This window comes from Salmo salar, chromosome 02, assembly GCF_965601325.2.
Source record: "Salmo salar chromosome 02, fSalSal1, whole genome shotgun sequence".
NCBI lineage: Eukaryota > Metazoa > Chordata > Actinopteri > Salmoniformes > Salmonidae > Salmo > Salmo salar.
In genome coordinates, this window is record NC_138292.1 from 85,552,818 (window position 1) to 85,576,546 (window position 23,729).

The following is a 23,729-nucleotide window of genomic DNA, read 5'->3' on the forward strand; positions in this document are numbered from 1 at the left end:
AGTGCACCTTCATATTACGAACAAACAGTCGGGGATAGCAGTGACCAAACAAGTAATCCGCTCAAATTAAAAACATTTCTCATTCTGGCCCGGAACCAGTGCCATATGTCACGCACGTGTCGTCCGGTTCCTGGAAACGAGCATTAACCCTCTCTCGTCCAAAGCTTCCTTTTCCTGTTTAGAAACAAATAGACAAAAAAAACGATTTTTGAATCTTAAAATAATATTGATAAATATGATTATAATATGCCAAACATCTTCAATATACCATACTATTGGCCTAGTCCGGTAATTCTGGTCTTGAACAATGCTACAAATAAATAGCCCTAGTGGGTTATAGGATGGGGGTTTATTTATTAAGCAGCAACAGTGTGATGTTTACAGCTTCTCTTATCGGTGTTATTGGACCGAGGGGTCGAGACAACTTTTCCGAACTAACTCCATTTCCGGATCACACTCCTCATTCGCCCCGGGTCTTCGCCGCGGCCAGAATCCATGTTGTTTCTGTCTCTCTCCCACAGCGACAGAGCTAGTGAGCGGCCTGTCCAATAACCCTTCATGTTACTGGGACCTGTGTGTCTGAGAGTCGAGAGTGTGTTTGTATTCACCCCCCCACCCCCCCCCGAAAAGAAGATGGCAGACTTTCGGGACGACACCGGAGCTCGAGCCCTACTGGCCTTGCAATCTGCCCCGTGCAGCCCTGTTCGAGTCGGGGTGACCTCACCCGCATACCCTCCCAATTTCACCTTCTCGGGCTCTTCGGTGCTGAGCCGGGGCTGCGCAATGCCTCCTCGCCTCGCGTCTCCTCCTCGGGCCCTGGCCAGGCTCGAAGGCCGGGACTTTGATTTCGTCATGCGGCAGCGGACAGTGACTGTAGGCCGTAACTCGTCGCACGGCTCCGTGGACATAAACATGGGCCACTCCAGCTTCATCTCTCGGCGGCACCTCCAGATCACCTTCGAGGAGCCGTGCGGGTTTTCGTTGCGCTGTCTCGGCAAGAACGGGGTATTCGTGGACGGCGTGTTCCAAAGGAGAGGCGCGCCACCCCTGCAACTGCCCCGAGAGTAAGTTAGCAACATTAGCATGCTAGTTATGTTAAGCTAACTACATAAACAAACACCTGCCACATTCACATCTAGCTGGCTACTGTACGTTAGCAAGCTAACTTGTTGTCTACTCAATACATTCGCATTGAGAACCGACATTGAAAAATATAGCCAGAGTCTCCTAACTTGTTACCTACATTGGGAAGATACTAACTAATTGTTAGCTAAAGTGAATCCATTGCAGACGTGAACAGTCTTATGGAAGGTCTTTAGGAGACTGCACAGTGTAACTAAACTGAAACATTAGCCACATTTAGAATTAACTTGTGTTAGCTAGCTACTCACTGTATCTTAGTGGTTTGACGGACGGTGGTGGCGACATTGCGTCCCGTAAACACAGAATGTAAACAGTCACTCAAGTCAGCATGACGGCTATTTGCTATCCTATCAAATAAAAGTTTATTGGTCGGGTATACAGATTCGCAGGTGCAGCAAAATACGTGTTTCTAGCTCCAACAGGGCACTAATACATAGCAAGTAATAAAAAATAAAAAAAACACATTATCCCCCCCAAAAAATATCTATGAAGGGGTTAATATATAAATTAATAATACATGGCCAAAAGTATGTGGACACCCCCTCAAATTAGTGGATTCGTTTATTTCAGCCACACCCGTTGCTGACAGGTGTGTAATAATCGAACACACAGCCATGCAATCTCCATAGACAAACATTACAGTAGAATGACCTTAGTGAAGAGCTTAGTGACTTTCAATGTGGCACCGTCATAGGATGCACCCTTTCCAACAAGTCAGTTTGTAAAATTTCTGCCCTGCTAGAGCTGCCCCAGTCAAATATAAGTGCTGTTATTGGGAAGTGGAAACGTCTAAGAGCAACAACGGCTCAGCCTCGAAGTGGTAGGACACAATTTTTAAATGTTATTCATTTCATCATTATTTAACTAGGCAAGTCAATTAAGAACAAATTCTAATTTACAATGACTGCCAAACCCTAACCTGGACAACTCTGGGCCAATTGTGCACCGTCCTATTGGACTCCCAATCACAGCTGGTTGTGATACAGCATGGAATCGAACCAGGGTCTGTAGTGACGCCTCCAGCACTGAGATGCAGTGCCTTAGACCACTGCGCCACTCGGGAGCCCAAGCTCACAGGAAGGGACCACTGAAGCGCACAGCGCTTACATTGTTTGTTGTTGTCTGTCCTCCGTTGCAACACTCACTACCGAGTTCCAAACTGCCTCTGGAAGCAATGTCACAAGAACTGTTCATCAGGAGCTTCATGAAGGGTTTCCATGGCTGAGCAGCCGCACACAAGCCTAAGATCACCGTGCCGCAGTGCCAAGCGTCAGCTGATCACACAGATGACAATACTGTTTTGTTTTTGTAATGAGGAATAGGATTCTTAATTTTGATGTCATCTAAAATCATTCAATGAATCGCATCAATTAGAGATGTATCTCCTCCTTTCCAATCACACACACATTTTGAAAGGAGAACAGGAATAGCTGCTATTCTTACCCAGGTATGTGTGTTTTAAAAAATTAGGTGTGAGGCAGGTACAGCTGCCAACGGAACTATTTGTCTGTCTGTGTGTGTGCAAAAGTCTGCCTGCCTGTCTCTGTCTATATACTAACCTGGTGCCACCAACTGAAGAACTTAGAGGCACCAGTACCACCAGGGGAAAATGTTAGTCTGGAGTCCTGTAACCAGGTGTGTTAAAAGGATCCGCCCCTCTTTTCTTTTTCTTTTTTTTCTTCTTCAATTTTCGCCTAAAATGACATTCCCAAATCTAACTGCCTGTCGCTCAGGACCTGAAGCAAGGATATGCATATTCTTCATACCATTTGAAAGGAAACACTTTGAAGTTTGTGGAAATGTGAAATGAATGTAGAAGAATATAACACATTAGTTGTTTTTTCTGTACCATATTTGAAATACAAGAGAGAGGCCATTTATCTAACTTAGGACTTTAAGCGCAATTTAGATTTTGGCCACTAAATGGCAGAAGGCCATGTGCACAGTTTTAGACTGATCCAATGAACCATGGCATTTCTGTTCAAGATGTTGTATCAAGACTGCCCAAATGTGCCTAATTGGTTTAATACATTTTGAAGTTCATAACTTTGCATTCTCCTCAAACAATAGCATGGCATTCTTTCACTGTAACAGCTACTGTAAATTGGACAGTGCAGTTAGATAAACACAAATTTAAGCTTTCTGACAATATCAGATATGTCTATGTCCTGGGAAATGTTCTTCTTACTTACAACCTCATGCTAATCACATTAGCCTACGTTAGCTCAACCGTCCCATGGGGGACCCACCGATTCTGTAGAGGTTAACTTATTGCTGGGTTGGAACCTAAGCCTGCACTAGCAGGAGTAGGAAGTGTTCTAATGAAGGGATGTCTAGTAACTGTAACATATAGTGAATTAAACAACACCATCTGTCTTCTTCCCTCTCTCCTCTCCTCTCCTAGATGTGTGTTCAGGTTCCCCAGTACAGTGATAAAAATCCAGTTCTCCTCTCTGTTGTCTGGGGAGGAGTTGAGAGAGGAGGAGCAGCGGTCTCCCCCGCCCCGCCTCACCCTCCTCCCCCACATCTCCCCCCTCAAGATCAGCATTCCCACAATGCACCATGATGACCTGCGACACCTGGTCAGCCCGCTGCCCTCTCCGACGGGGACCCTCAGGTGAGGAGACGCACCAACACGTCTGCTCACACACACACACGTTCAGAATCTCTGCATTGGCTTTAGTGGAGGCTCATGCCATGACACCGTAATTCGGGGAATTTCAGATTCTCCCTGATTGTCTAGTTTTATTTTGGTGATTGTTAGTTCTCAAACATGATCTTATTTCAATATATAGCTCTATCTTTTCTACGTACTTTATATCTGGTTTTAGTCGTTTAATTTTACAATGAAAACATTTCTCCGTTCTGAAAAATTATATATATTTATTATTATTTTCTTTACTGTTTGGACATAGGCACATGAAAACACTCGCCCAATACTATTTGAGTCAGAAAAAACCCCTGGAAAGAGAGGAAGTATTCCAGCATATTCCCTGTGTGTCTGTCTCCCCCTGGTGGTGTGTGTGTTGTCCTGCACCACGTGGGCCCTCTGGTGTCATAGTATGTGTACACAAGCCATATATGGCACGGCAGCCGCTAGTAGGCTCCTGATTGGTCCAACCTCAGGTTTTTTTCCGCCTGGGCCTGTGTGTTTTTCCTCCTGCTCTCCACTCACTGGTTTCCTTTTCAGAGCTCCCCCTTAGGCCCCCCCACACACACACACTCACTCACTCTCCCATACACACACTCACACACTCCCCCATACACACACACACACCATACACACACCCCTTCCCTCGCTCCTATCGCACTGTGGCCTTTTTCAGGCTTGCTACTTTAGCTACTGTAACACCACCCCACAACAAGTAACACATACACACACACACACACACACACACAACATACACACACTCTCAAAACAACACCATTGGACCTTCACATGGTAATAGGAGCCACTGATCTAGTTGGACAGGTTTATACTGTGTTTTTATATTCTCCCCTAACCTCCCCCTCTCCTTGGCAGTTCTCATGCTGACACTGTTGGGGGGGAGAGGAGGGGGGAGAGAGACGGAGAAGAGGAGGGATGTGTAGTGAGAGAAGGGGGCGGGGTGTGTGTGTGCTGTCGTTTTGTAGCAAAGATAAGGTTCTGAAAAAAGACATTGATTTATTAAAGAAAATGCATGAGTGAAGAAAAGGTTGAGAGGTTAGCTGTCAGGGGTTACAACCCTGTTAATTACCACTCTCTAGTTCTACAGTTGTGTAGTTTGGAGATTCCACAGTTCTAAACCTATTTACATAGTTCTACAGTTGTGTAGTTTGGAGATTCCACAGTTCTAAACCTATTTACATAGTTCTACAGTTGTGTAGTTTGGAGGTTCCACAGTTCTAAACCTATTTACATAGTTCTACAGTTGTGTAGTTTGGAGGTTCCACAGTTCTAAACCTGTTTACATAGTTCTACAGTTTTTCCGTTCCAGTTAGTTCTAAGGTTGTTTGATTGGAGTTTTAACTGTTCTCTAGTTCAGTGTTTCCCATCCAGGGGTACTAGGACCTCTGGTGGTACTTGGCCTATCCACAGGAGGTACTTGAGAAGACTCATGGGACCATGGGCCTAAAATCTCAGGGCAGAGCAAAAATCAGTTGGTGGAACAGTTAAAAGATCTGGAACCACTGCTCTAGTTGTAGAGCTGTACTGCTCCAGTTAGTTCTACGGTTGTTTTGATTATAGTTCCAGTTAGTTCTACGGTTGTTTTGATTATAGCTCTATAGTTCCATTTAGTTCTACCGTTGTTTTGATTATAGCTCTATAGTTCCAGTTAGTTCTACCGTTGTTTTGATTATAGCTCTATAGTTCCAGTTAGTTCTACCGTTGTTTTGATTATAGCTCTATAGTTCCAGTTAGTTCTACCGTTGTTTTGAATATAGCTCTATAGTTCCAGTTAGTTCTACCGTTGTTTTGATTATAGCTCTATAGTTCCAGTTAGTTTTACGGTTGTTTGATTATAGTTCCAGTTAGTTTTAGGGTTGTTTGATTATAGCTCTATAGTTCCAGTTAGTTCTACGGTTGTTTGAATATAGTTCTATAGTTCCAGTTAGTTCTACGGTTGTTTTGATTATAGCTCTATAGCTCCAGTTAGTTCTACCGTTGTTTTGATTATAGCTCTATAGTTCCAGTTAGTTCTACCGTTGTTTTGATTATAGCTCTATAGTTCCAGTTAGTTCTACGGTTGTTTTGTTATAGCTCTATAGTTCCAGTTAGTTCTACCGTTGTTTTGATTATAGCTCTATAGTTCCAGTTAGTTCTACCGTTGTTTTGATTATAGCTCTATAGTTCCAGTTAGTTCTACCGTTGTTTTGATTATAGCTCTATAGTTCCAGTTAGTTCTACCGTTGTTTTGATTATAGCTCTATAGTTCCAGTTAGTTCTACCGTTGTTTTGATATAGCTCTATAGTTCCAGTTAGTTCTACGGTTGTTTGATATAGCTCTATAGTTCCAGTTAGTTCTACGGTTGTTTGAATATAGTTCTATAGTTCCAGTTAGTTCTACGGTTGTTTTGAATATAGTTCTATAGTTCCAGTTAGTTCTACCGTTGTTTTGAATATAGCTCTATAGTTCCAGTTAGTTCTACAGTTGTTTGAATATAGCTCTATAGTTCCAGTTAGTTCTACGAGTTGTTGTTGAATATAGTTCTATAGTTCCAGTTAGTTCTACGGTTGTTTTGAATATAGCTCTATAGTTCCAGTTAGTTCTACGGTTGTTTTGAATATAGCTCTATAGTTCCAGTTAGTTCTACCGTTGTTTTGATTATAGCTCTATAGTTCCAGTTAGTTCTACAGTTGTTTTGATTATAGCTCTATAGTTCCAGTTAGTTCTACGGTTGTTTGATATAGCTCTATAGTTCCAGTTAGTTCTACGGTTGTTTGAATATAGTTCTATAGTTCCAGTTAGTTCTACCGTTGTTTTGAATATAGCTCTATAGTTCCAGTTAGTTCTACGGTTGTTTTGAATATAGCTCTATAGTTCCAGTTAGTTCTACCGTTGTTTTGAATATAGCTCTATAGTTCCAGTTAGTTCTACAGTTGTTTGAATATAGCTCTATAGTTCCAGTTAGTTCTACGGTTGTTTGATTGGAGTTCTATAGTTGTACAGTTTGATTTGAGTTTTATCTAACTTTTCCTGTCTATTTTCTTTCTCTCTCCTTTCATACGTCTTTCACTCTTCTTCTTCATCTCTCCTTCCTCTTCTTTTGTTTGAACCACCTGCAAACGCACATACACACTACAGCTTCTGAGCCAAAACAAACACACTCTCTCCCCTGGAAACCAGTGTTTACTTTACTGCCCAGAGGAGGGGCCTGTGTGTGTGTGGTCTTGGGATCTTTCCACTGTAAAGTAGGGATATACAGTGCCTTCAGAAAGTATTCAAACCACTTGACCTTTTACACATTTTGTTAACGTTAAAGCCTTATTCTAAATCGGATTAAATCATTTTTTTCCATCAATCTACACACAATACCCCATAATGACAAAGGGAAAACAGGTTTTTAGAAATGCTTGCAAAAAAAAAAAAACATTTACGTAAGTATTCAGACCCTTTCCTCAGTACTTTGTTGAAGCAGCTTTGGCATCGATGACAGCCTCAAGTCTTCTTGGTATGACTCTACAAGCTTGGCACACCTGTATTTGGGGAGTTTCTCTCATTCTTCTCTGCAGATCCTCTCAACCCCTGTCAGGTTGGATGGGGAGCGTCGCTGCACAGCTATTTTCAGGTCTCTCCAGAGATGTTTGATCCGGTTCAAGTCCGGGCTCTGGCTGGGCCACTCACAGTATTTGGTTATAAATGTAATGTTGCAGGGTGGCCAACCATTCTCCAGGAGATTCCAGCTGCTGGGGGTGCAGGCTTTTACTCCAGCCCTGCTCTAACACAATCACGTTGTAAAATATCAGCTGCTCAACAGGAACCTTGATAAGCTGACTGGTGTGTTTGAGCAGGGTTGGACCAAAAGCCTGCACACCCAGTATCTCTCCAGATGGAGGGTTGACGGACCACATGTGTTTTATACGTCGTTTTATACAGCAGCCAATCAGAGCAGTGTTTAACTCTGGGGCGGGGTGTTGTTAAGTGCCTTGCTCAAGGCCCCAATGGCAGGAGGTGGTGTATAATACATGAGATCAGACAGCAGTAGGAGGTGGTGTATAATACATGGGATCAGATAGTAGGAGATGGTGTATAATACATGGGATCAGACAGCAGCAGAGGAGATGGTGTATAATACATGGGATCAGACAGCAGCAGTAGGAGATGGTGTATAATACATGGGATCAGACAGCAGCAGTAGGAGATGGTGTATAATACATGGGATCAGACAGCAGCAGCAGGAGATGGTGTATAATACATGGGATCAGACAGCAGCAGCAGGAGATGGTGTATAATACATGGGATCAGACAGCAGCAGCAGGAGATGGTGTATAATACATGGGATCAGACAGCAGCAGCAGGAGATGGTGTATAATACATGGGATCAGACAGCAGCAGCAGGAGATGGTGTATAATACATGGGATCAGACAGCAGCAGCAGGAGATGGTGTATAATACATGGGATCAGACAGCAGCAGCAGGAGATGGTGTATAATACATGGGATCAGACAGCAGCAGCAGGAGATGGTGTATAATACATGGGATCAGACAGCAGCAGCAGGAGATGGTGTATAATACATGGGATCAGACAGCAGCAGCAGAGATGGGGTATAATACATGGGATCAGACAGCAGCAGCAGGAGATGGTGTATAATACATGGGATCAGACAGCAGCAGCAGGAGATGGTGTATAATACATGGGATCAGACAGCAGCAGCAGGAGATGGTGTATAATACATGGGATCAGACAGCAGCAGCAGGAGATGGTGTATAATACATGGGATCAGACAGCAGCAGCAGGAGATGGTGTATAATACATGGGATCAGACAGCAGCAGCAGGAGATGGTGTATAATACATGGGATCAGACAGCAGCAGCAGGAGATGGTGTATAATACATGGGATCAGACAGCAGCAGCAGGAGATGGTGTATAATACATGGGATCAGACAGCAGCAGCTTTCCATTGTCAATACCAGTGATAATAATGCAGGTTATTTAGTGAAGTTGTTCCTTGCATCATACAACACCATTTACAGACTCCGTTTTGGCACATGGTGTTACAGACCTCTTTTTGGGGGGAAGTAAAAAAGGGGCAGGTGATGTGTAAAACATAAAGTCCTACTGTCTGAAGGAGAGGTGGATAACAAGTTCATTTCAAGCTCAGTGTTATAGTGGTGGTGTCACCATGTGGTGGTAGTATAGTGGTGGTATTGGCACGGTGTGGGGTTATTGGCACGGTGTAGTGGGGGCGGGTAGTCTAGTGGTGTTATTGGCACTGGGGTAGTCTAGTGGTGGGTAGTCTAGTGGGGCGGGTAGTCTAGTGGTGGGTAGTCTAGTGGTGTTATTGGCACTGGGGTAGTCTAGTGGGGCGGGGTAGTCTAGTGGGGCGGGGTAGTCTAGTGGGTAGTCTAGTGGGGCGGGGTAGTCTAGTGGTGTTATTGGTACTGGGGTAGTCTAGTGGGGGCGGGTAGTCTAGTGGGGGCGGGTAGTCTAGTGGGGGCGGGTAGTCTAGTGGGGCCGGTAGTCTAGTGGTGTTATTGGCACTGGGGTAGTCTAGTGGGGCGGGTAGTCTAGTGGGGCGGGTAGTCTAGTGGTGTTATTGGTACTGGGGTAGTCTAGTGGGGGCGGGTAGTCTAGTGGGGCCGGGTAGTCTAGTGGGGCCGGGTAGTCTAGTGGGGCCGGGTAGTCTAGTGGGGCCGGTAGTCTAGTGGTGTTATTGGCACTGGGGTAGTCTAGTGGGGCGGGTAGTCTAGTGGGGCGGGTAGTCTAGTGGTGTTATTGGTACTGGGGTAGTCTAGTGGGGCCGGGTAGTCTAGTGGGGCCGGGTAGTCTAGTGGGGCGGGTAGTCTAGTGGGGCGGGTAGTCTAGTGGTGTTATTGGTACTGGGGTAGTCTAGTGGGGCGGGTAGTCTAGTGGGGCGGGTAGTCTAGTGGTGGGTAGTCTAGTGGTGTTATTGGTACTGGGGTAGTCTAGTGGGGCGGGTAGTCTAGTGGGGCGGGTAGTCTAGTGGGGCGGGTAGTCTAGTGGTGTTATTGGTACTGGGGTAGTCTAGTGGGGCGGGTAGTCTAGTGGGGCGGGTAGTCTAGTGGTGTTATTGACACTGGGGTAGTCTAGTGGGGCGGGGTAGTCTAGTGGGGCGGGTAGTCTAGTGGTGCGGGTAGTCTAGTGGTGTTATTGGCACGGTGTGGTGTTATTGACACTGGGGTAGTCTAGTGGGGCGGGGTAGTCTAGTGGGGCGGGTAGTCTAGTGGGGCGGGTAGTCTAGTGGGGCGGGTAGTCTAGTGGTGTTATTGGTACTGGGGTAGTCTAGTGGGGCGGGTAGTCTAGTGGGGCGGGTAGTCTAGTGGGGCGGGTAGTCTAGTGGGGCGGGTAGTCTAGTGCGGCGGGTAGTCTAGTGGTGTTATTGGCACAGTGTGGGGTTATTTTAGTGGCGATAGTATGGTGGTGTTTTCATATTGTGGGGTTATGGTGACACCCAGAGGCCTCTTTCAGTATTACATATCACCAAGGTCCAAATAAATGAATCGGTAACACAGTGTAGGGCAGCGTACAGTAAATCTGCACAGTTCTTCCAGTACATGTGTTTTGTAAAATGTTCAGTGTAAAATGTTCAATGTAAAATGGTTAAAAGTAGTCCTAGGATTGTAATGGTTTGTTTAACTTTGAACTTTGAACTGGTGGTGGTATTGGCACGGTGTGGGGTTATTGGCACGGTGTAGGGGTTATTGGCACTGGGGTAGTCTAGTGGTGGGTAGTCTAGTGGGGCCGGGGTAGTCTAGTGGTGGGTAGTCTAGTGGGGCGGGTAGTCTAGTGGTGGGTAGTCTAGTGGTGTCATTGGTACTGGGGTAGTCTAGTGGGGGCGGGTAGTCTAGTGGGGGCGGGTAGTCTAGTGGGGGCGGGTAGTCTAGTGGGGGCGGGTAGTCTAGTGGTGTTATTGGCACTGGGGTAGTCTAGTGGTGGGTAGTCTAGTGGTGGGTAGTCTAGTGGGGCGGGTAGTCTAGTGGTGGGTAGTCTAGTGGTGTTATTGGCACTGGGGTAGTCTCGTGGGGCGGGTAGTCTCGTGGGGCGGGTAGTCTCGTGGGGCGGGTAGTCTAGTGGGGCGGGTAGTCTAGTGGTGGGTAGTCTAGTGGTGTTATTGGCACTGGGGTAGTCTAGTGGGGCGGGGTAGTCTAGTGGGGCGGGGTAGTCTAGTGGGGCGGGGTAGTGTAGTGGGGCGGGGTAGTCTAGTGGGGGCGGGTAGTCTAGTGGTGTTATTGGCACTGGGGTAGTCTAGTGGTGGGTAGTCTAGTGGTGGGTAGTCTAGTGGGGCGGGTAGTCTAGTGGTGGGTAATCTAGTGGTGTTATTGGCACTGGGGTAGTCTAGTGGGGCGGGTAGTCTAGTGGGGCGGGTAGTATAGTGGTGGGTAGTCTAGTGGTGTTATCGGTACTGGGGTAGTCTAGTGGGGGCGGGTAGTCTAGTGGGGGCGGGTAGTCTAGTGGGGGCGGGTAGTCTAGTGGTGTTATTGGCACTGGGGTAGTCTAGTGGGGCGGGTAGTCTAGTGGGGCGGGTAGTCTAGTGGGGCGGGTAGTATAGTGGTGGGTAGTCTAGTGGTGTTATTGGTACTGGGGTAGTCTAGTGGGGACGGGTAGTCTAGTGGGGGCGGGTAGTCTAGTGGGGGCTGGTAGTCTAGTGGGGCCGGGTAGTCTAGTGGTGTTATTGGCACTGGGGTAGTCTAGTGGGGCGGGTAGTCTAGTGGGGCGGGTAGTCTAGTGGGGCGGGTAGTCTAGTGGTGTTATTGGTACTGGGGTAGTCTAGTTGGGCGGGTAGTCTAGTGGGGGCGGGGTAGTCTAGTGGGGGCGGGGTAGTCTAGTGGGGCGGGGTAGTCTAGTGGGGCGGGGTAGTCTAGTGGGGGCGGGTAGTCTAGTGGGGCGGGTAGTCTAGTGGTGTTATTGGCACTGGGGTAGTCTAGTGGTGTTATTGGCACTGGGGTAGTCTAGTGGGGAGGGTAGTCTAGTGGGGCGGGTTGTCTAGTGGGGCGGGTAGTATAGTGGTGGGTAGTCTAGTGGTGTTATTGGCACTGGGGTAGTCTAGTGGGGCGGGTAGTCTAGTGGGGCGGGTAGTCTAGTGGTGTTATTGGTACTGGGGTAGTCTAGTGGGGGCGGGTAGTCTAGTGGGGGCGGGTAGTCTAGTGGGGCGGGGTAGTCTAGTGGGGCGGGGTAGTCTAGTGGGGCGGGGTAGTGTAGTGGGGCGGGGTAGTCTAGTGGGGGCGGGTAGTCTAGTGGTGTTATTGGCACTGGGGTAGTCTAGTGGTGGGTAGTCTAGTGGTGGGTAGTCTAGTGGGGCGGGTAGTCTAGTGGTGGGTAATCTAGTGGTGTTATTGGCACTGGGGTAGTCTAGTGGGGCGGGTAGTCTAGTGGGGCGGGTAGTATAGTGGTGGGTAGTCTAGTGGTGTTATCGGTACTGGGGTAGTCTAGTGGGGGCGGGTAGTCTAGTGGGGGCGGGTAGTCTAGTGGGGGCGGGTAGTCTAGTGGTGTTATTGGCACTGGGGTAGTCTAGTGGGGCGGGTAGTCTAGTGGGGCGGGTAGTCTAGTGGGGCGGGTAGTATAGTGGTGGGTAGTCTAGTGGTGTTATTGGTACTGGGGTAGTCTAGTGGGGACGGGTAGTCTAGTGGGGGCGGGTAGTCTAGTGGGGGCTGGTAGTCTAGTGGGGCCGGGTAGTCTAGTGGTGTTATTGGCACTGGGGTAGTCTAGTGGGGCGGGTAGTCTAGTGGGGCGGGTAGTCTAGTGGGGCGGGTAGTCTAGTGGTGTTATTGGTACTGGGGTAGTCTAGTTGGGCGGGTAGTCTAGTGGGGGCGGGGTAGTCTAGTGGGGCGGGGTAGTCTAGTGGGGCGGGGTAGTCTAGTGGGGCGGGGTAGTCTAGTGGGGGCGGGTAGTCTAGTGGGGCGGGTAGTCTAGTGGTGTTATTGGCACTGGGGTAGTCTAGTGGTGGGTAGTCTAGTGGGGCGGGTAGTCTAGTGGTGGGTAGTCTAGTGGTGTTATTGGCACTGGGGTAGGCTAGTGGGGCGGGTAGTCTAGTGGGGGCGGGTAGTATAGTGGTGGGTAGTCTAGTGGTGTTATTGGTACTGGGGTAGTCTAGTGGGGCCGGGTAGTCTAGTGGTGTTATTGGCACTGGGGTAGTCTAGTGGGGCGGGTAGTCTAGTGGGGCGGGTAGTCTAGTGGTGTTATTGGTACTGGGGTAGTCTAGTGGGGCCGGTAGTCTAGTGGGGCGGGTTGTCTAGTGGTGTTATTGGCACGGTGTGGTGTTATTGACACGGGTAGTATAGTGGGGCGGGGTAGTCTAGTGGGGCGGGGTAGTCTAGTGGGGCGGGGTAGTCTAGTGGGGCGGGGTAGTCTAGTAGGGCGGGTAGTCTAGTGGTGTTATTGGTACTGGGGTCGTCTAGTGGGGCGGGTAGTCTAGTGGGGCGGGTAGTCTAGTGGTGTTATTGGTACTGGGGTAGTCTAGTGGGGGCGGGTAGTCTAGTGGGGCCGGGTAGTCTAGTGGGGCGGGTAGTCTAGTGGGGCGGGTAGTCTAGTGGTGTTATTGGTACTGGGGTAGTCTAGTGGGGCGGGTAGTCTAGTGGGGCGGGTAGTCTAGTGGGGCGAATAGTCTAGTGGTGTTATTGGCACAGTGTGGGGTTATTTTAGTGGCGATAGTATGGTTGTGTTTTCATATTGTGGGGTTATGGTGACACCCAGAGGCCTCTTTCAGTATTACATATCACCAAGGTCCAAATAAATGAATCGGTAACACAGTGTAGGGCAGCGTACAGTAAATCTGCACAGTTCTTCCAGTACATGTGTTTTGTAAAATGTTCAGTGTAAAATGTTCAATGTAAAATGGTTAAAAGTAGTCCTAGGATTGTAATGGTTTGTTTAACTTTGAACTTTGAACTGGTGGTGGTATTGGCACGGTGTGGGGTTATTGGCACTGTGTAGGGGTTATTGGCACTGGGGTAGTCTAGTGGTGGGTAGTCTAGTGGGGCCGGGGTAGTCTAGTGGTGGGTAGTCTAGTTGGGCGGGTAGTCTAGTGGTGGGTAGTCTAGTGGTGTCATTGGAACTGGGGTAGTCTAGTGGGGGCGGGTAGTCTAGTGGGGGCGGGTAGTCTAGTGGGGGCGGGTAGTCTAGTGGGGGCGGGTAGTCTAGTGGGGGTAGTCTAGTGGTGGGTAGTCTAGTGGTGTTATTGGCACGGTGTGGTGTTATTGGCACGGTGTAGTGTTATTGGCACGGTGTAGTGTTATTGACACTGGGGTAGTCTAGTGGGTGGGTAGTCTAGTGGTGGGTAGTCTAGTGGTGTTATTGGCACGGTGTGGTGTTATTGGCACGGTGTAGTGTTATTGACACTGGGGTAGTCTAGTGGGGCGGGTAGTCTAGTGGTGTTATTGGCACAGTGCGGGGTTATTTTAGTGGTGATACTATGGTGGTGTTTTCATATTGTGGGGTTATGGTGACGCCCAGAGGCCTCTTTCAGTATTACATATCACCAAGGTCCAAATAAATGAATCGGTAACATGGTGTAGGGCCCGGCAGCGTACAGTACATCTGCACGTTCTTCCAGTACATGTGTTTGTAAAATGTTGAGTGTAAAATGGTTAAAAGTAGTCCTAGGATTGTAATGGTTTGTTAAACTTTGAACTCAATGGTTTCTGTTTTGACATTTTTAAGTAAAAAAATTATGGGTCTATTCGCAATTCCGTTAGGTGGAATTCTATTGTAGATCTTACTCTCTTTCCTCCTTTCATCCTCCTCTCCAGTGTTCCTAACTCGTGCCCGGCCAGTCCGAGGGGTGCGGGGTCATCGGGTTATCGCTACGGACGCAACGTGACCTCTGACCTCCAGCTGGCTGCGGAGTTCGCTGCCAAGGCTGTCTCCGAGCAACAGAGGGGCGTTGCCGAGCAACATGGAGAGTCCGGCGGAGGAGACAGCCCCAAGGTATACCTCACTCGTGTGTGTGTGTGTGTGTGTGTGTGTGTGTGTGTGTGTGTGTGTGTGTGTGTGTGTGTGTGTGTGTGTGTGTGTGTGTATTAACCCCTCTCTCCTGTCCTATCCAGGATGAATCTAAGCCTCCCTACTCGTACGCCCAGTTGATAGTCCAGGCCATCTCTTCAGCACCAGACAGACAGCTGACCCTGTCTGGAATCTACACACACATCACCAAACACTATCCCTACTATCGCACTGCTGACAAGGGCTGGCAGGTAACTAGACACATCACATACCACTACTATCAGGTAACTAGACACATCACCTACCACTACTATCAGGTAACTAGACACATCACCTACCACTACTATCAGGTAACTAGACACATCACCTACCCACTACTATCAGGTAACTAGACACATCACCTACCCCTACTACCAGGTAACTAGACACATCACCTACCACTACTATCAGGTAACTAGACACATCACCTACCACTACTATCAGGTAACTAGACACATCACCTACCCCTACTACCAGGTAACTAGACACATCACCTACCCCTACTACCAGGTAACTAGACACATCACCTACCACTACTACCAGGTAACTAGACACATCACCTACCCCTACTACCAGGTAACTAGACACATCACCTACCCCTACTACCAGGTAACTAGACACATCACCTACCCCTACTACCAGGTAACTAGACACATCACCTACCCCTACTACCAGGTAACTAGACACATCACCTACCCCTACTACCAGGTAACTAGACACATCACCTACCCCTACTACCAGGTAACTAGACACATCACCTACCCCTACTACCAGGTAACTAGACACATCACCTACCCCTACTACCAGGTAACTAGACACATCACCTACCCCTACTACCAGGTAACTAGACACATCACCTACCCCTACTACCAGGTAACTAGACACATCACCTACCCCTACTATCAGGTAACTAGACACATCACCTACCCCTACTACCAGGTAACTAGACACATCACCTACCCCTACTACCAGGTAACTAGACACCTCACCTACCCCTACTACCAGGTAACTAGACACCTCACCTACCCCTACTACCAGGTAACTAGACACATCACCTACCCCTACTACCAGGTAACTAGACACATCACCTACCCCTACTACCAGGTAACTAGACACATCACCTACCACTACTACCAGGTAACTAGACACATCACCTACCCCCTACTACCAGGTAACTAGACACATCACCTACCCCTACTACCAGGTAACTAGACACATCACCTACCACTACTACCAGATAACTAGACACATCACCTACCCCCTACTATCAGGTAACTAGACACATCACCTACCCCTACTACCAGGTAACTAGACACATCACCTACCACTACTACCAGATAACTAGACACCTCACCTACCCCCTACTATCAGGTAACTAGACACATCACCTACCACTACTACCAGGTAACTAGACACATCACCTACCCCCTACTACCAGGTCATCTGCAGTTAACTAGGTTTTTGATGGAATGTTGTATTCTCTCTCCAAAGTAAAAAATGTTTTGTTTTAAAATCCGAAGTATCACCAATTATCCCCCCCTTCCTCTGTTCCCAACAGAACTCGATCCGCCACAACCTTTCTCTGAACCGTTACTTCCTGAAGGTGGCTCGTAGCCAGGAGGAGCCTGGGAAAGGTAGTTTCTGGCGTGTGGACTCGGCCTCAGAGGGCAAGCTGGTGGAACAAGCCTTCAGGAAGAGACGGCAGAGGGGCGTGGCCTGCTTCCGCACGCCGTTCGGACCACTCTCATCCAGGTACGACCCCTGACATCAGACCCCTCACCTTTAGCTAATCAAGGTCGTGAAGAGCAAATGGTTAGTAGAACCAGGTGTGTTAGTGCAGGGTTGTTGTAAAAGCCTGCTTATACAGTAGCCTCTCTTCAGACCCTCCTTGATGTAGTGACTTGTAAACCCTCAGTTCAACAGTTATAATCTGTCTTTCTGTCTCTGTTTAACTGTCTCCTCTCTCTCTCCTCTCTGTCAGTTCAACAGTTATAATCTGTCTTTCTGTCTAACTCTCTCCTCTCTCTCTCCTCTGTCAGTTCAACAGTTATAATCTGTTTTTCTGTCTCTGTTTAACTCTCTCCTCTCTCTCTCCTCTCTGCTTCTGCTCTCGTTTGATTGGATAGAACAAAGTAAGTCTATCTAGCTCGCAATAAGGTGTGTGTCTGAAACAATCCTGGAGTGCGTGTTTGCTCTTCGCTCTCACCTTTTCAAAAGTCCCATTCTCAGTCTGAGAGGAGTGTGTTTCACTGGAGGGCGGTGCTGGAGGGCGGTGTGTTTCACTGGAGGGCGGTGTGTTTCACTGGAGGGCGGTGCTGGAGGGCGGTGTGTTTCACTGGAGGGCGGTGCTGGAGGGCGGTGTGTTTCACTGGAGGGCGGTGCTGGAGGGCGGTGCTGGAGGGTGGTGCATTTTACTGGAGGGCGGTGCTGGAGGCCGGTGTGTTTCACTGGTGGGCGGTGTGTTTCACTGGAGGGCGGTGCGTTTCACTGGAGGGCGGTGCGTTTCACTGGAGGGCCGTGCGTTTCACTGGAGGGAGGCGTGTTTGCAGTGTGTTAATGCCCTAACCATCTCTTCCCCCCCCCCCCCCCCTCTAGGAGTGCCCCAGCCTCCCCCACCCACCAGGGTCTCCTCTCCCCTCCCTCCAGTGGTCTTCAGACCCCAGAGTGTCTCTCTAGAGAGGGGTCTCCTCTGTCTCACGACCACCCTCACCATCACGACCTGGCTCACAAACTGGCCTCCGTACCAGAGTACAGATATACACAGAGCGCCCCAGGTAGGAACACATCTACACCATAAACTATCCTCCTCACCAGATACAGAGCTCCCCAGGTAGGAACACATCTACACCATAAACTATCCTCCTCACCAGATACAGAGCTCCCCAGGTAGGAACACATCTACACCATAAACTATCCTCCTCACCAGATACAGAGCTCCCCAGGTAGGAACACATCTACACCATAAACTATCCTCCTCACCAGATACAGAGCTCCCCAGGTAGGAACACATCTACACCATAAACTATCCTCCTCACCAGATACAGAGCTCCCCAGGTAGGAACACATCTACACCACAAACTATCCTCCTCACCAGATACAGAGCTCCCCAGGTAGGAACACATCTACACCACAAACTATCCTCCTCACCAGATACAGAGCTCCCCAGGTAGGAACACATCTACAGATGCTCAGACAACTAAAGACCGTGTTTGTGTCCAGGTTCTCCAGTACATGGCCAGCCTGTGATCATGGCCGCCCCGCCCCACCCCCTGCCCTCGGGGATGGGTAAACCCCTAACCTTGTTCTCAGGCCCCGGAGTCGCTGGGGGACAGACCCTCCACATGCTGCAGAGCCCCCCCAACACCCTCACCATGCTCCGTCTGGTCACCACGGCTACGGCCTCCCACCCCCCAAACGGGTACATCCTCACCCCCGGCGGGGGGCAGAGTCATGGTAATACCGGCGCTGGCCAGCAGGGAGCAGAGGGCACCAGCGAGCAGAGAGGTACGGCTAGATTGTGACCCAATTCCAAATGGACCTCTAGACCCTACAATCTGAGAGGATTTGACCGGTGCTGGTAATATGGCAATAGTTCTACCTTGCCCTCTGATAGGCTAGGTAGAAATTTAAACAATTTTGCTTACACCAATCAAATCCTTTGAAATCTCCACAAGTGTATTGTGCTGAAGGTCAAGGGTTCCTTATGTGTCTGATGCATAAAGTGTATAAACAGTGCCTTTGGGAAGTATTCAGACCCCTTGACTTTTTCCACATTTTGTTATGTTACAGCCTTTTTCTAAAATGGATTAAAAAATATATTACAAAAATACTCAATCTTCACACAATACCCCATAATGACATCACAATACCCCATAATGAGAAAGCGAAAACCGTTTTTAAGCATTTGTGCAAATGTGAATATATATGGTCTGAATACTTTCACTGTATGTCCTACATATTTCTCACCCAGACATGTCAAATCAAATTGTATTTGTCACATTCGCCGAATACAACAGGTGTAGACCTTACAGTGACTAACAATGCAGTTTTAAGTAAAATAATGTAATCTCCAATATATTTCTCCCCCAGACATGAGAGATATATATTTACATTGTCTTGTACTTTCTTTTCTTTTCACATTTTGTTTTCCAGCTGCTGTTTGTTTTTATGAGGTCAATATGGCCGGTACTGGATTATTTTATACACCTATTTATGTCCCCTTTATTTTGGTGGCAAGGAAAAAGTCAATTTTGATTTTATTCAAAATCGGGCTTTTCGTTGCCACCAAAATAAAAGGGGACGTAAATAGGTGTATAAAAAAATCCAGTACCTACTTTTTCCTATTTATATATGCAACAATTTGAAAGATTTTACTGAGTTACAGTTCATATAAGGAAATTAGTCATTTGAAATAAAATCATTAGGCCCTAATATATGGATTTCACATGACTGGGAATACAGATATGCATCTGTTGGTCACAGATACCAGACATTTTTTTAAGGTAAGTATGCAGGCCATGGAAGAACTGGGACATTTTCATCTTCCAGGAATTGTGTACAGATCCTTGTAACATGGGGCCGTACATTATCATGCTGAAACATGAAGTGATGGCTTCTCCAGCATACCTGTGGCCATTGAAGGTGAGCATCTGCCCACTGAAGTCGGTTACGACGCCTAACAGCAGTCAGGTCAAGACCCTGGTGTGGACGACGACCACGCAGATGAGCTTCCCCGAGACCGTTTCGGACAGTTTGTGCAGAAATTCTTTGGTTGTGCAAACCTACAGTTCCATCAGCTGTCCGGGTGGCTGGTCTCAGACGATCCCACAGGTGAAGAGGTCCTGGGCTGGCGTGGTTACACGTGGCCTGTAGTTGTGAGGCTGGCTTCCTCACATTGGAGGTGGCTTATGGTAGAGAAATGAACATTAAATTCTCTGGCAACAGCTCTGGCGGACATTCCTGCAGTCAGCATGCCAATTGCACGCTCTCTCAACTTGAGACTTCTGTGGCATTGTGATGTAACAAAACAGCACATTTTAGTGTCCTTTTATTGCCCCCAGCACAAGGCGCACCTGTGTAATGATCATGCTGTTTAATCAGCTTCTTGATATGCCACACCTGTCAGGTGGATGGATTATCTTGACAAAGGAGAAATGCTCACTAACAGCGATGAAAACAAATTTGTGCGTTTTATAGCTTTTTTTGTACGTATGAAACATTTCTGGAATCTTTTATTTCAGCTTCATGAAACGTGGGACCAACACTTTACATGTTGCTTTATATTGGTGTTCAGTGTATATTAATATATATGTGTTATATTTCTCCCCCAGACGCGCAGCAGCAGAATAGGGAGCGAGTGATCCAGTCGTTGGAGGGAGCTCAACAGGGGGGTCAGGGGTCAGAGGGGCGTGGCCTATCTCTGGGGCTGCACCAACTTCCTGTCCGCCCTGTCACTCAGAACGGCAAACACACTGCCGTCGCCACGGCTACCAGCGTCGCCAACCCTTACGGTACGGCTACCTTAGCAACCAGTGTTATTGTTTTTGTTGACATGGTTGGTATGTTAATATCATTGATGTATGGTAAGTTATGTTTCATTATGGTGTTGTATTGACTCTGTCCTTCCTTCCTCCCCTTCCTCCCACCCCCACCCCCAGCTCTGACCAGCCCTCTCCAGATCCTGGCAGCCCAGGCCTCCAGCTCCCCCCCAGCCCTGGTGAGCAGACAGCCCAGCGCGGGGCCTGATGTTGGGCCGGAAGTGCCAGGCGACCCCCAGGCTAAGAGGCCTAAGATGGAGGAGGACGGGGCGGCTCCTCCCATTCAGCAGCAGCAGCCAGTCATCGTGGCCATGAGTTCTCAGCCACATGACAACAGGAAGTAGAACTGCTGAACTCTAACCCCTGACCTGGTGTCTAGAGGAGGAGCCTCTCTGGGTGAACCATCTCACCAGTCTGACCCCTGGGTCCCAGTGTCTGCTGGTTCACCCTCTGATCCCTCACCTCTAACCTCCTACTGATAGCTGTCACTGAACTCTCACTGATCAGTCATCCATAATTGGTATTTATTAATAACTGCCAGTGATCAATAAGCCTGTCCCTGACCTTTAACCCCTGACGCCAGATCGCCCTCTGTAGTGCCATTTGAGACGCACGACCCCAAGGTGTCACCAGGTAGATAAAGGCTTGCATCCCAAATGGCACCCTATTTCCTACATAGTGTACTGCTTTAGACCAGAGCCCTATTCCCTACATAGTGTACTGCTTCAGACCAGAGCCCTATTCCCTACATAGTGTACTGCTTTAGACCAGAGCCCTATTCCCTACATAGTGTACTGCTTTAGACCAGAGCCCTATTCCCTACATAGTGTACTGCTTTAGACCAGGACCCTATTCCCTACATAGTGTACTGCTTCAGACCAGAGCCCTATTCCCTACATAGTGTACTGCTTTAGACCAGAGCCCTATTCCCTACATAGTGTACTGCTTTAGACCAGGACCCTATTCCCTACATAGTGTACTGCTTCAGACCAAGGTTTGAGGTAAGGACCAGCAGACACTGTGGCCCAGGAGAGGAGGGGCCCTGCAGGACCCGGTGTGTGTGTTCTCCTGCTCTGTAGCGGAGGGAGGAGAGGGGCCCTGCAGGACCCGGTGTGTGTGTTCTCCTGCTCTGTAGCAGAGGAGAGGCGGGAGGAGAGGGGCCCTGCAGGACCCGGTGTGTGTTCTCCTGCTCTGTAGCAGAGGAGAGGCGGGAGGAGAGGGGCCCTGCAGGACCCGGTGTGTGTTCTCCTGCTCTGTAGCAGAGGAGAGGAGGCTAACCTAATTTAGACGGTCTGATTGTGTTTCTTTAATTTCATCATTAGAAGGTGCTGAGTTCTAACCTGGGTCAACTACACACACTGCAAATACTCTGTACTATACTATAATACTCTGTACTATACTATAATACTCTGTACTGTACTATAATACTCTGTACTATACTATGATACTATAATACTCTGTACTATACTATAATACTCTGTACCATACTATAATACTCTGTACAACTCTGTAGTATACTATACTATAATGCTATAATACACTGTACTATACTATAATACTCTGTCGTGCTCTACCAACTGAGCCCCACAGAACACAGCACACCTGATTCAACTAATTATGTGAATCAGGTGAGCTACAACAACATGGTGAAATGGCTCGGGTCCACGAGGAGAGGTTGGAGAACCACTGCTATAGTGTGTGTCCCAGCTGTGTGGATCCCAGCTGTGTGGATCCCAGCTGTGTGGATCCCAGCTGTGTGAATCTCAGCTGTGTGACCCAGGTGTGGAGCTCAGCTGTGTGTGTGACCCAGGTGTGGATCCCAGCTGTGTGTGTGACCCAGGTGTGGGTCTCAGCTGTGTGTGTGTGTACAGTTAAAAAAAAAATTGCATTATCATGATCATTTTATCCCTTAAAAAGCCTTAAATGTTTCTATCGTTTTTTGTTGTTGTTTATCTAGGGAGCTTTTACTTTTTGACATTAAAGAATGTTTTTAATGTTAAGGAGGAAGACTTTTTTTTATTTTGTAACATTGCAGACTGCTTCAGAACAGGACTTTTTTTATTTTGTAACGTTTTAGAGAGAAGCGCGTTTCAGATCAGGACATGGCGTTTGACTGCAGGGAAGAAGGTAGAACCTTCTGGAAGTCTGCTTCCCTAATGGCATCCTGTTCCCTACATAGTGCACTACTTCAGACCTCCAGGAGGTTATAACTTCTACCTCCCTTCCCTGCAGTCACAAACACCATGTCCTGATCTGAAACGCGCTTCTACCTGCAACGTTACAAAATAAAAGACTGTGATACTCTGTAAGCAGGAACAACCTTTTTGTCAGGGGAATTGAAGGGTGGGACCAACTCAACATAACTACACAGCTACAATTTATAACTGATTTTTTTTTTAAACATTTTTTTATTTAACACTCTCCCTTTCTTTCTCTAATTCTGTCCTGTTTTACTCCTCACCCTCTGTTTCTAACCTTCTCTCTGACTCTTTAGTCTATAGTGTCTGCTGTAGCCTAGTAGTTGTCCCTCCCTAGTGTTCTAGTCTCAGCAGTAGAGTGCTGGTCCAGAGGTGGGTTCTACTAATGGAATTAGAATGTACTAGGTTCTGTAGGTTCTATTCCTCAGCTTTAGCTTGTCTGTTCTAACTAATCAGGACACCATTTTTGTAACACTTCACAATGTTTATTTTTTATTTTATTTTTTTCTCGTTTGGTATTTTCTCATCTGCTGATCACAAGTCTTTATATAAAATCTATGATTGTTGCACAAAAAAACAACATAAAAAAAATAAAAACACTGCTAAACAAAAGCTATTTCAAGGTGGGTTGAGACCGTGTTATGTTTAAAGGTGGGTTGAGACCATGGTGTTTAAAAGGTGGGTTGAGACCATGGTGTTTAAAAGGTGGGTTGAGACCATGGTGTTTCAAGGTGGGTTGAGACCATGGTGTTTCAAGGTGGGTTGAGACCATGGTGTTTCAAGGTGGGTTGAGACCATGGTGTTTCAAGGTGGGTTGAGACCATGGTGTTTCAAGGTGGGTTGAGACCATGGTGTTTAAAAGGTGGGTTGAGACCATGTTATGTTTTTTGCTGAAAGTATTTTGGTATTCTATTAAATCCTACTTTTTTTTTGGAGAAGAAAAAGTATATGTATTTTTAAATGTTTGATCTGTTTTAAAATTTGTAGCACAAATAAAATTCTCTCATTGATCTGCTGTGTCCAGCAGTCTTTTAAAATGTTTATTTTATTTACATTAACTATAGCGCAAATCACTATACAGCTGAAAACATGGCTTTTAAAAGCATTTTCCTAGATGTCTGCGGAGATGGCATTCATGTTAAACGCTGTACATGGCAGCTGTACAAGTGACCCTTCAAAGTGCATTATCGTGAGCCGTGCGCCTAGAACA

The 23,729-nt window shown here is 47.5% G+C and overlaps 1 protein-coding gene across 2 annotated transcripts; it reads left to right on the forward strand.

Moving 5' to 3' along the window:
* The first annotated feature begins 228 nt into the window (after positions 1–228).
* LOC106563989 (forkhead box protein K1) lies at positions 229–23,529 on the forward strand. 2 transcript variants are annotated; one of them, XR_014382263.1, is made up of 10 exons: positions 229–1,064; positions 3,548–3,760; positions 14,553–14,730; positions 14,850–14,996; positions 16,343–16,536; positions 17,380–17,558; positions 18,004–18,288; positions 20,115–20,294; positions 20,442–23,197; positions 23,251–23,529. XR_014382263.1 is itself a non-coding variant. In XM_082967829.1 (9 exons), the coding sequence occupies exons 1-9, from the start codon at positions 559–561 to the stop codon at positions 20,663–20,665; spliced, it is 2,106 nt and encodes a 701-aa protein (XP_082823955.1). In that variant the 5' UTR covers positions 229–558; the 3' UTR covers positions 20,666–23,529. The 2 variants fall into 2 exon arrangements, 1 of the variants encoding a protein (XP_082823955.1); XM_082967829.1 differs by having other exon boundaries at positions 20,442–23,529.
* Positions 23,530–23,729: the final 200 nt, after the last annotated feature.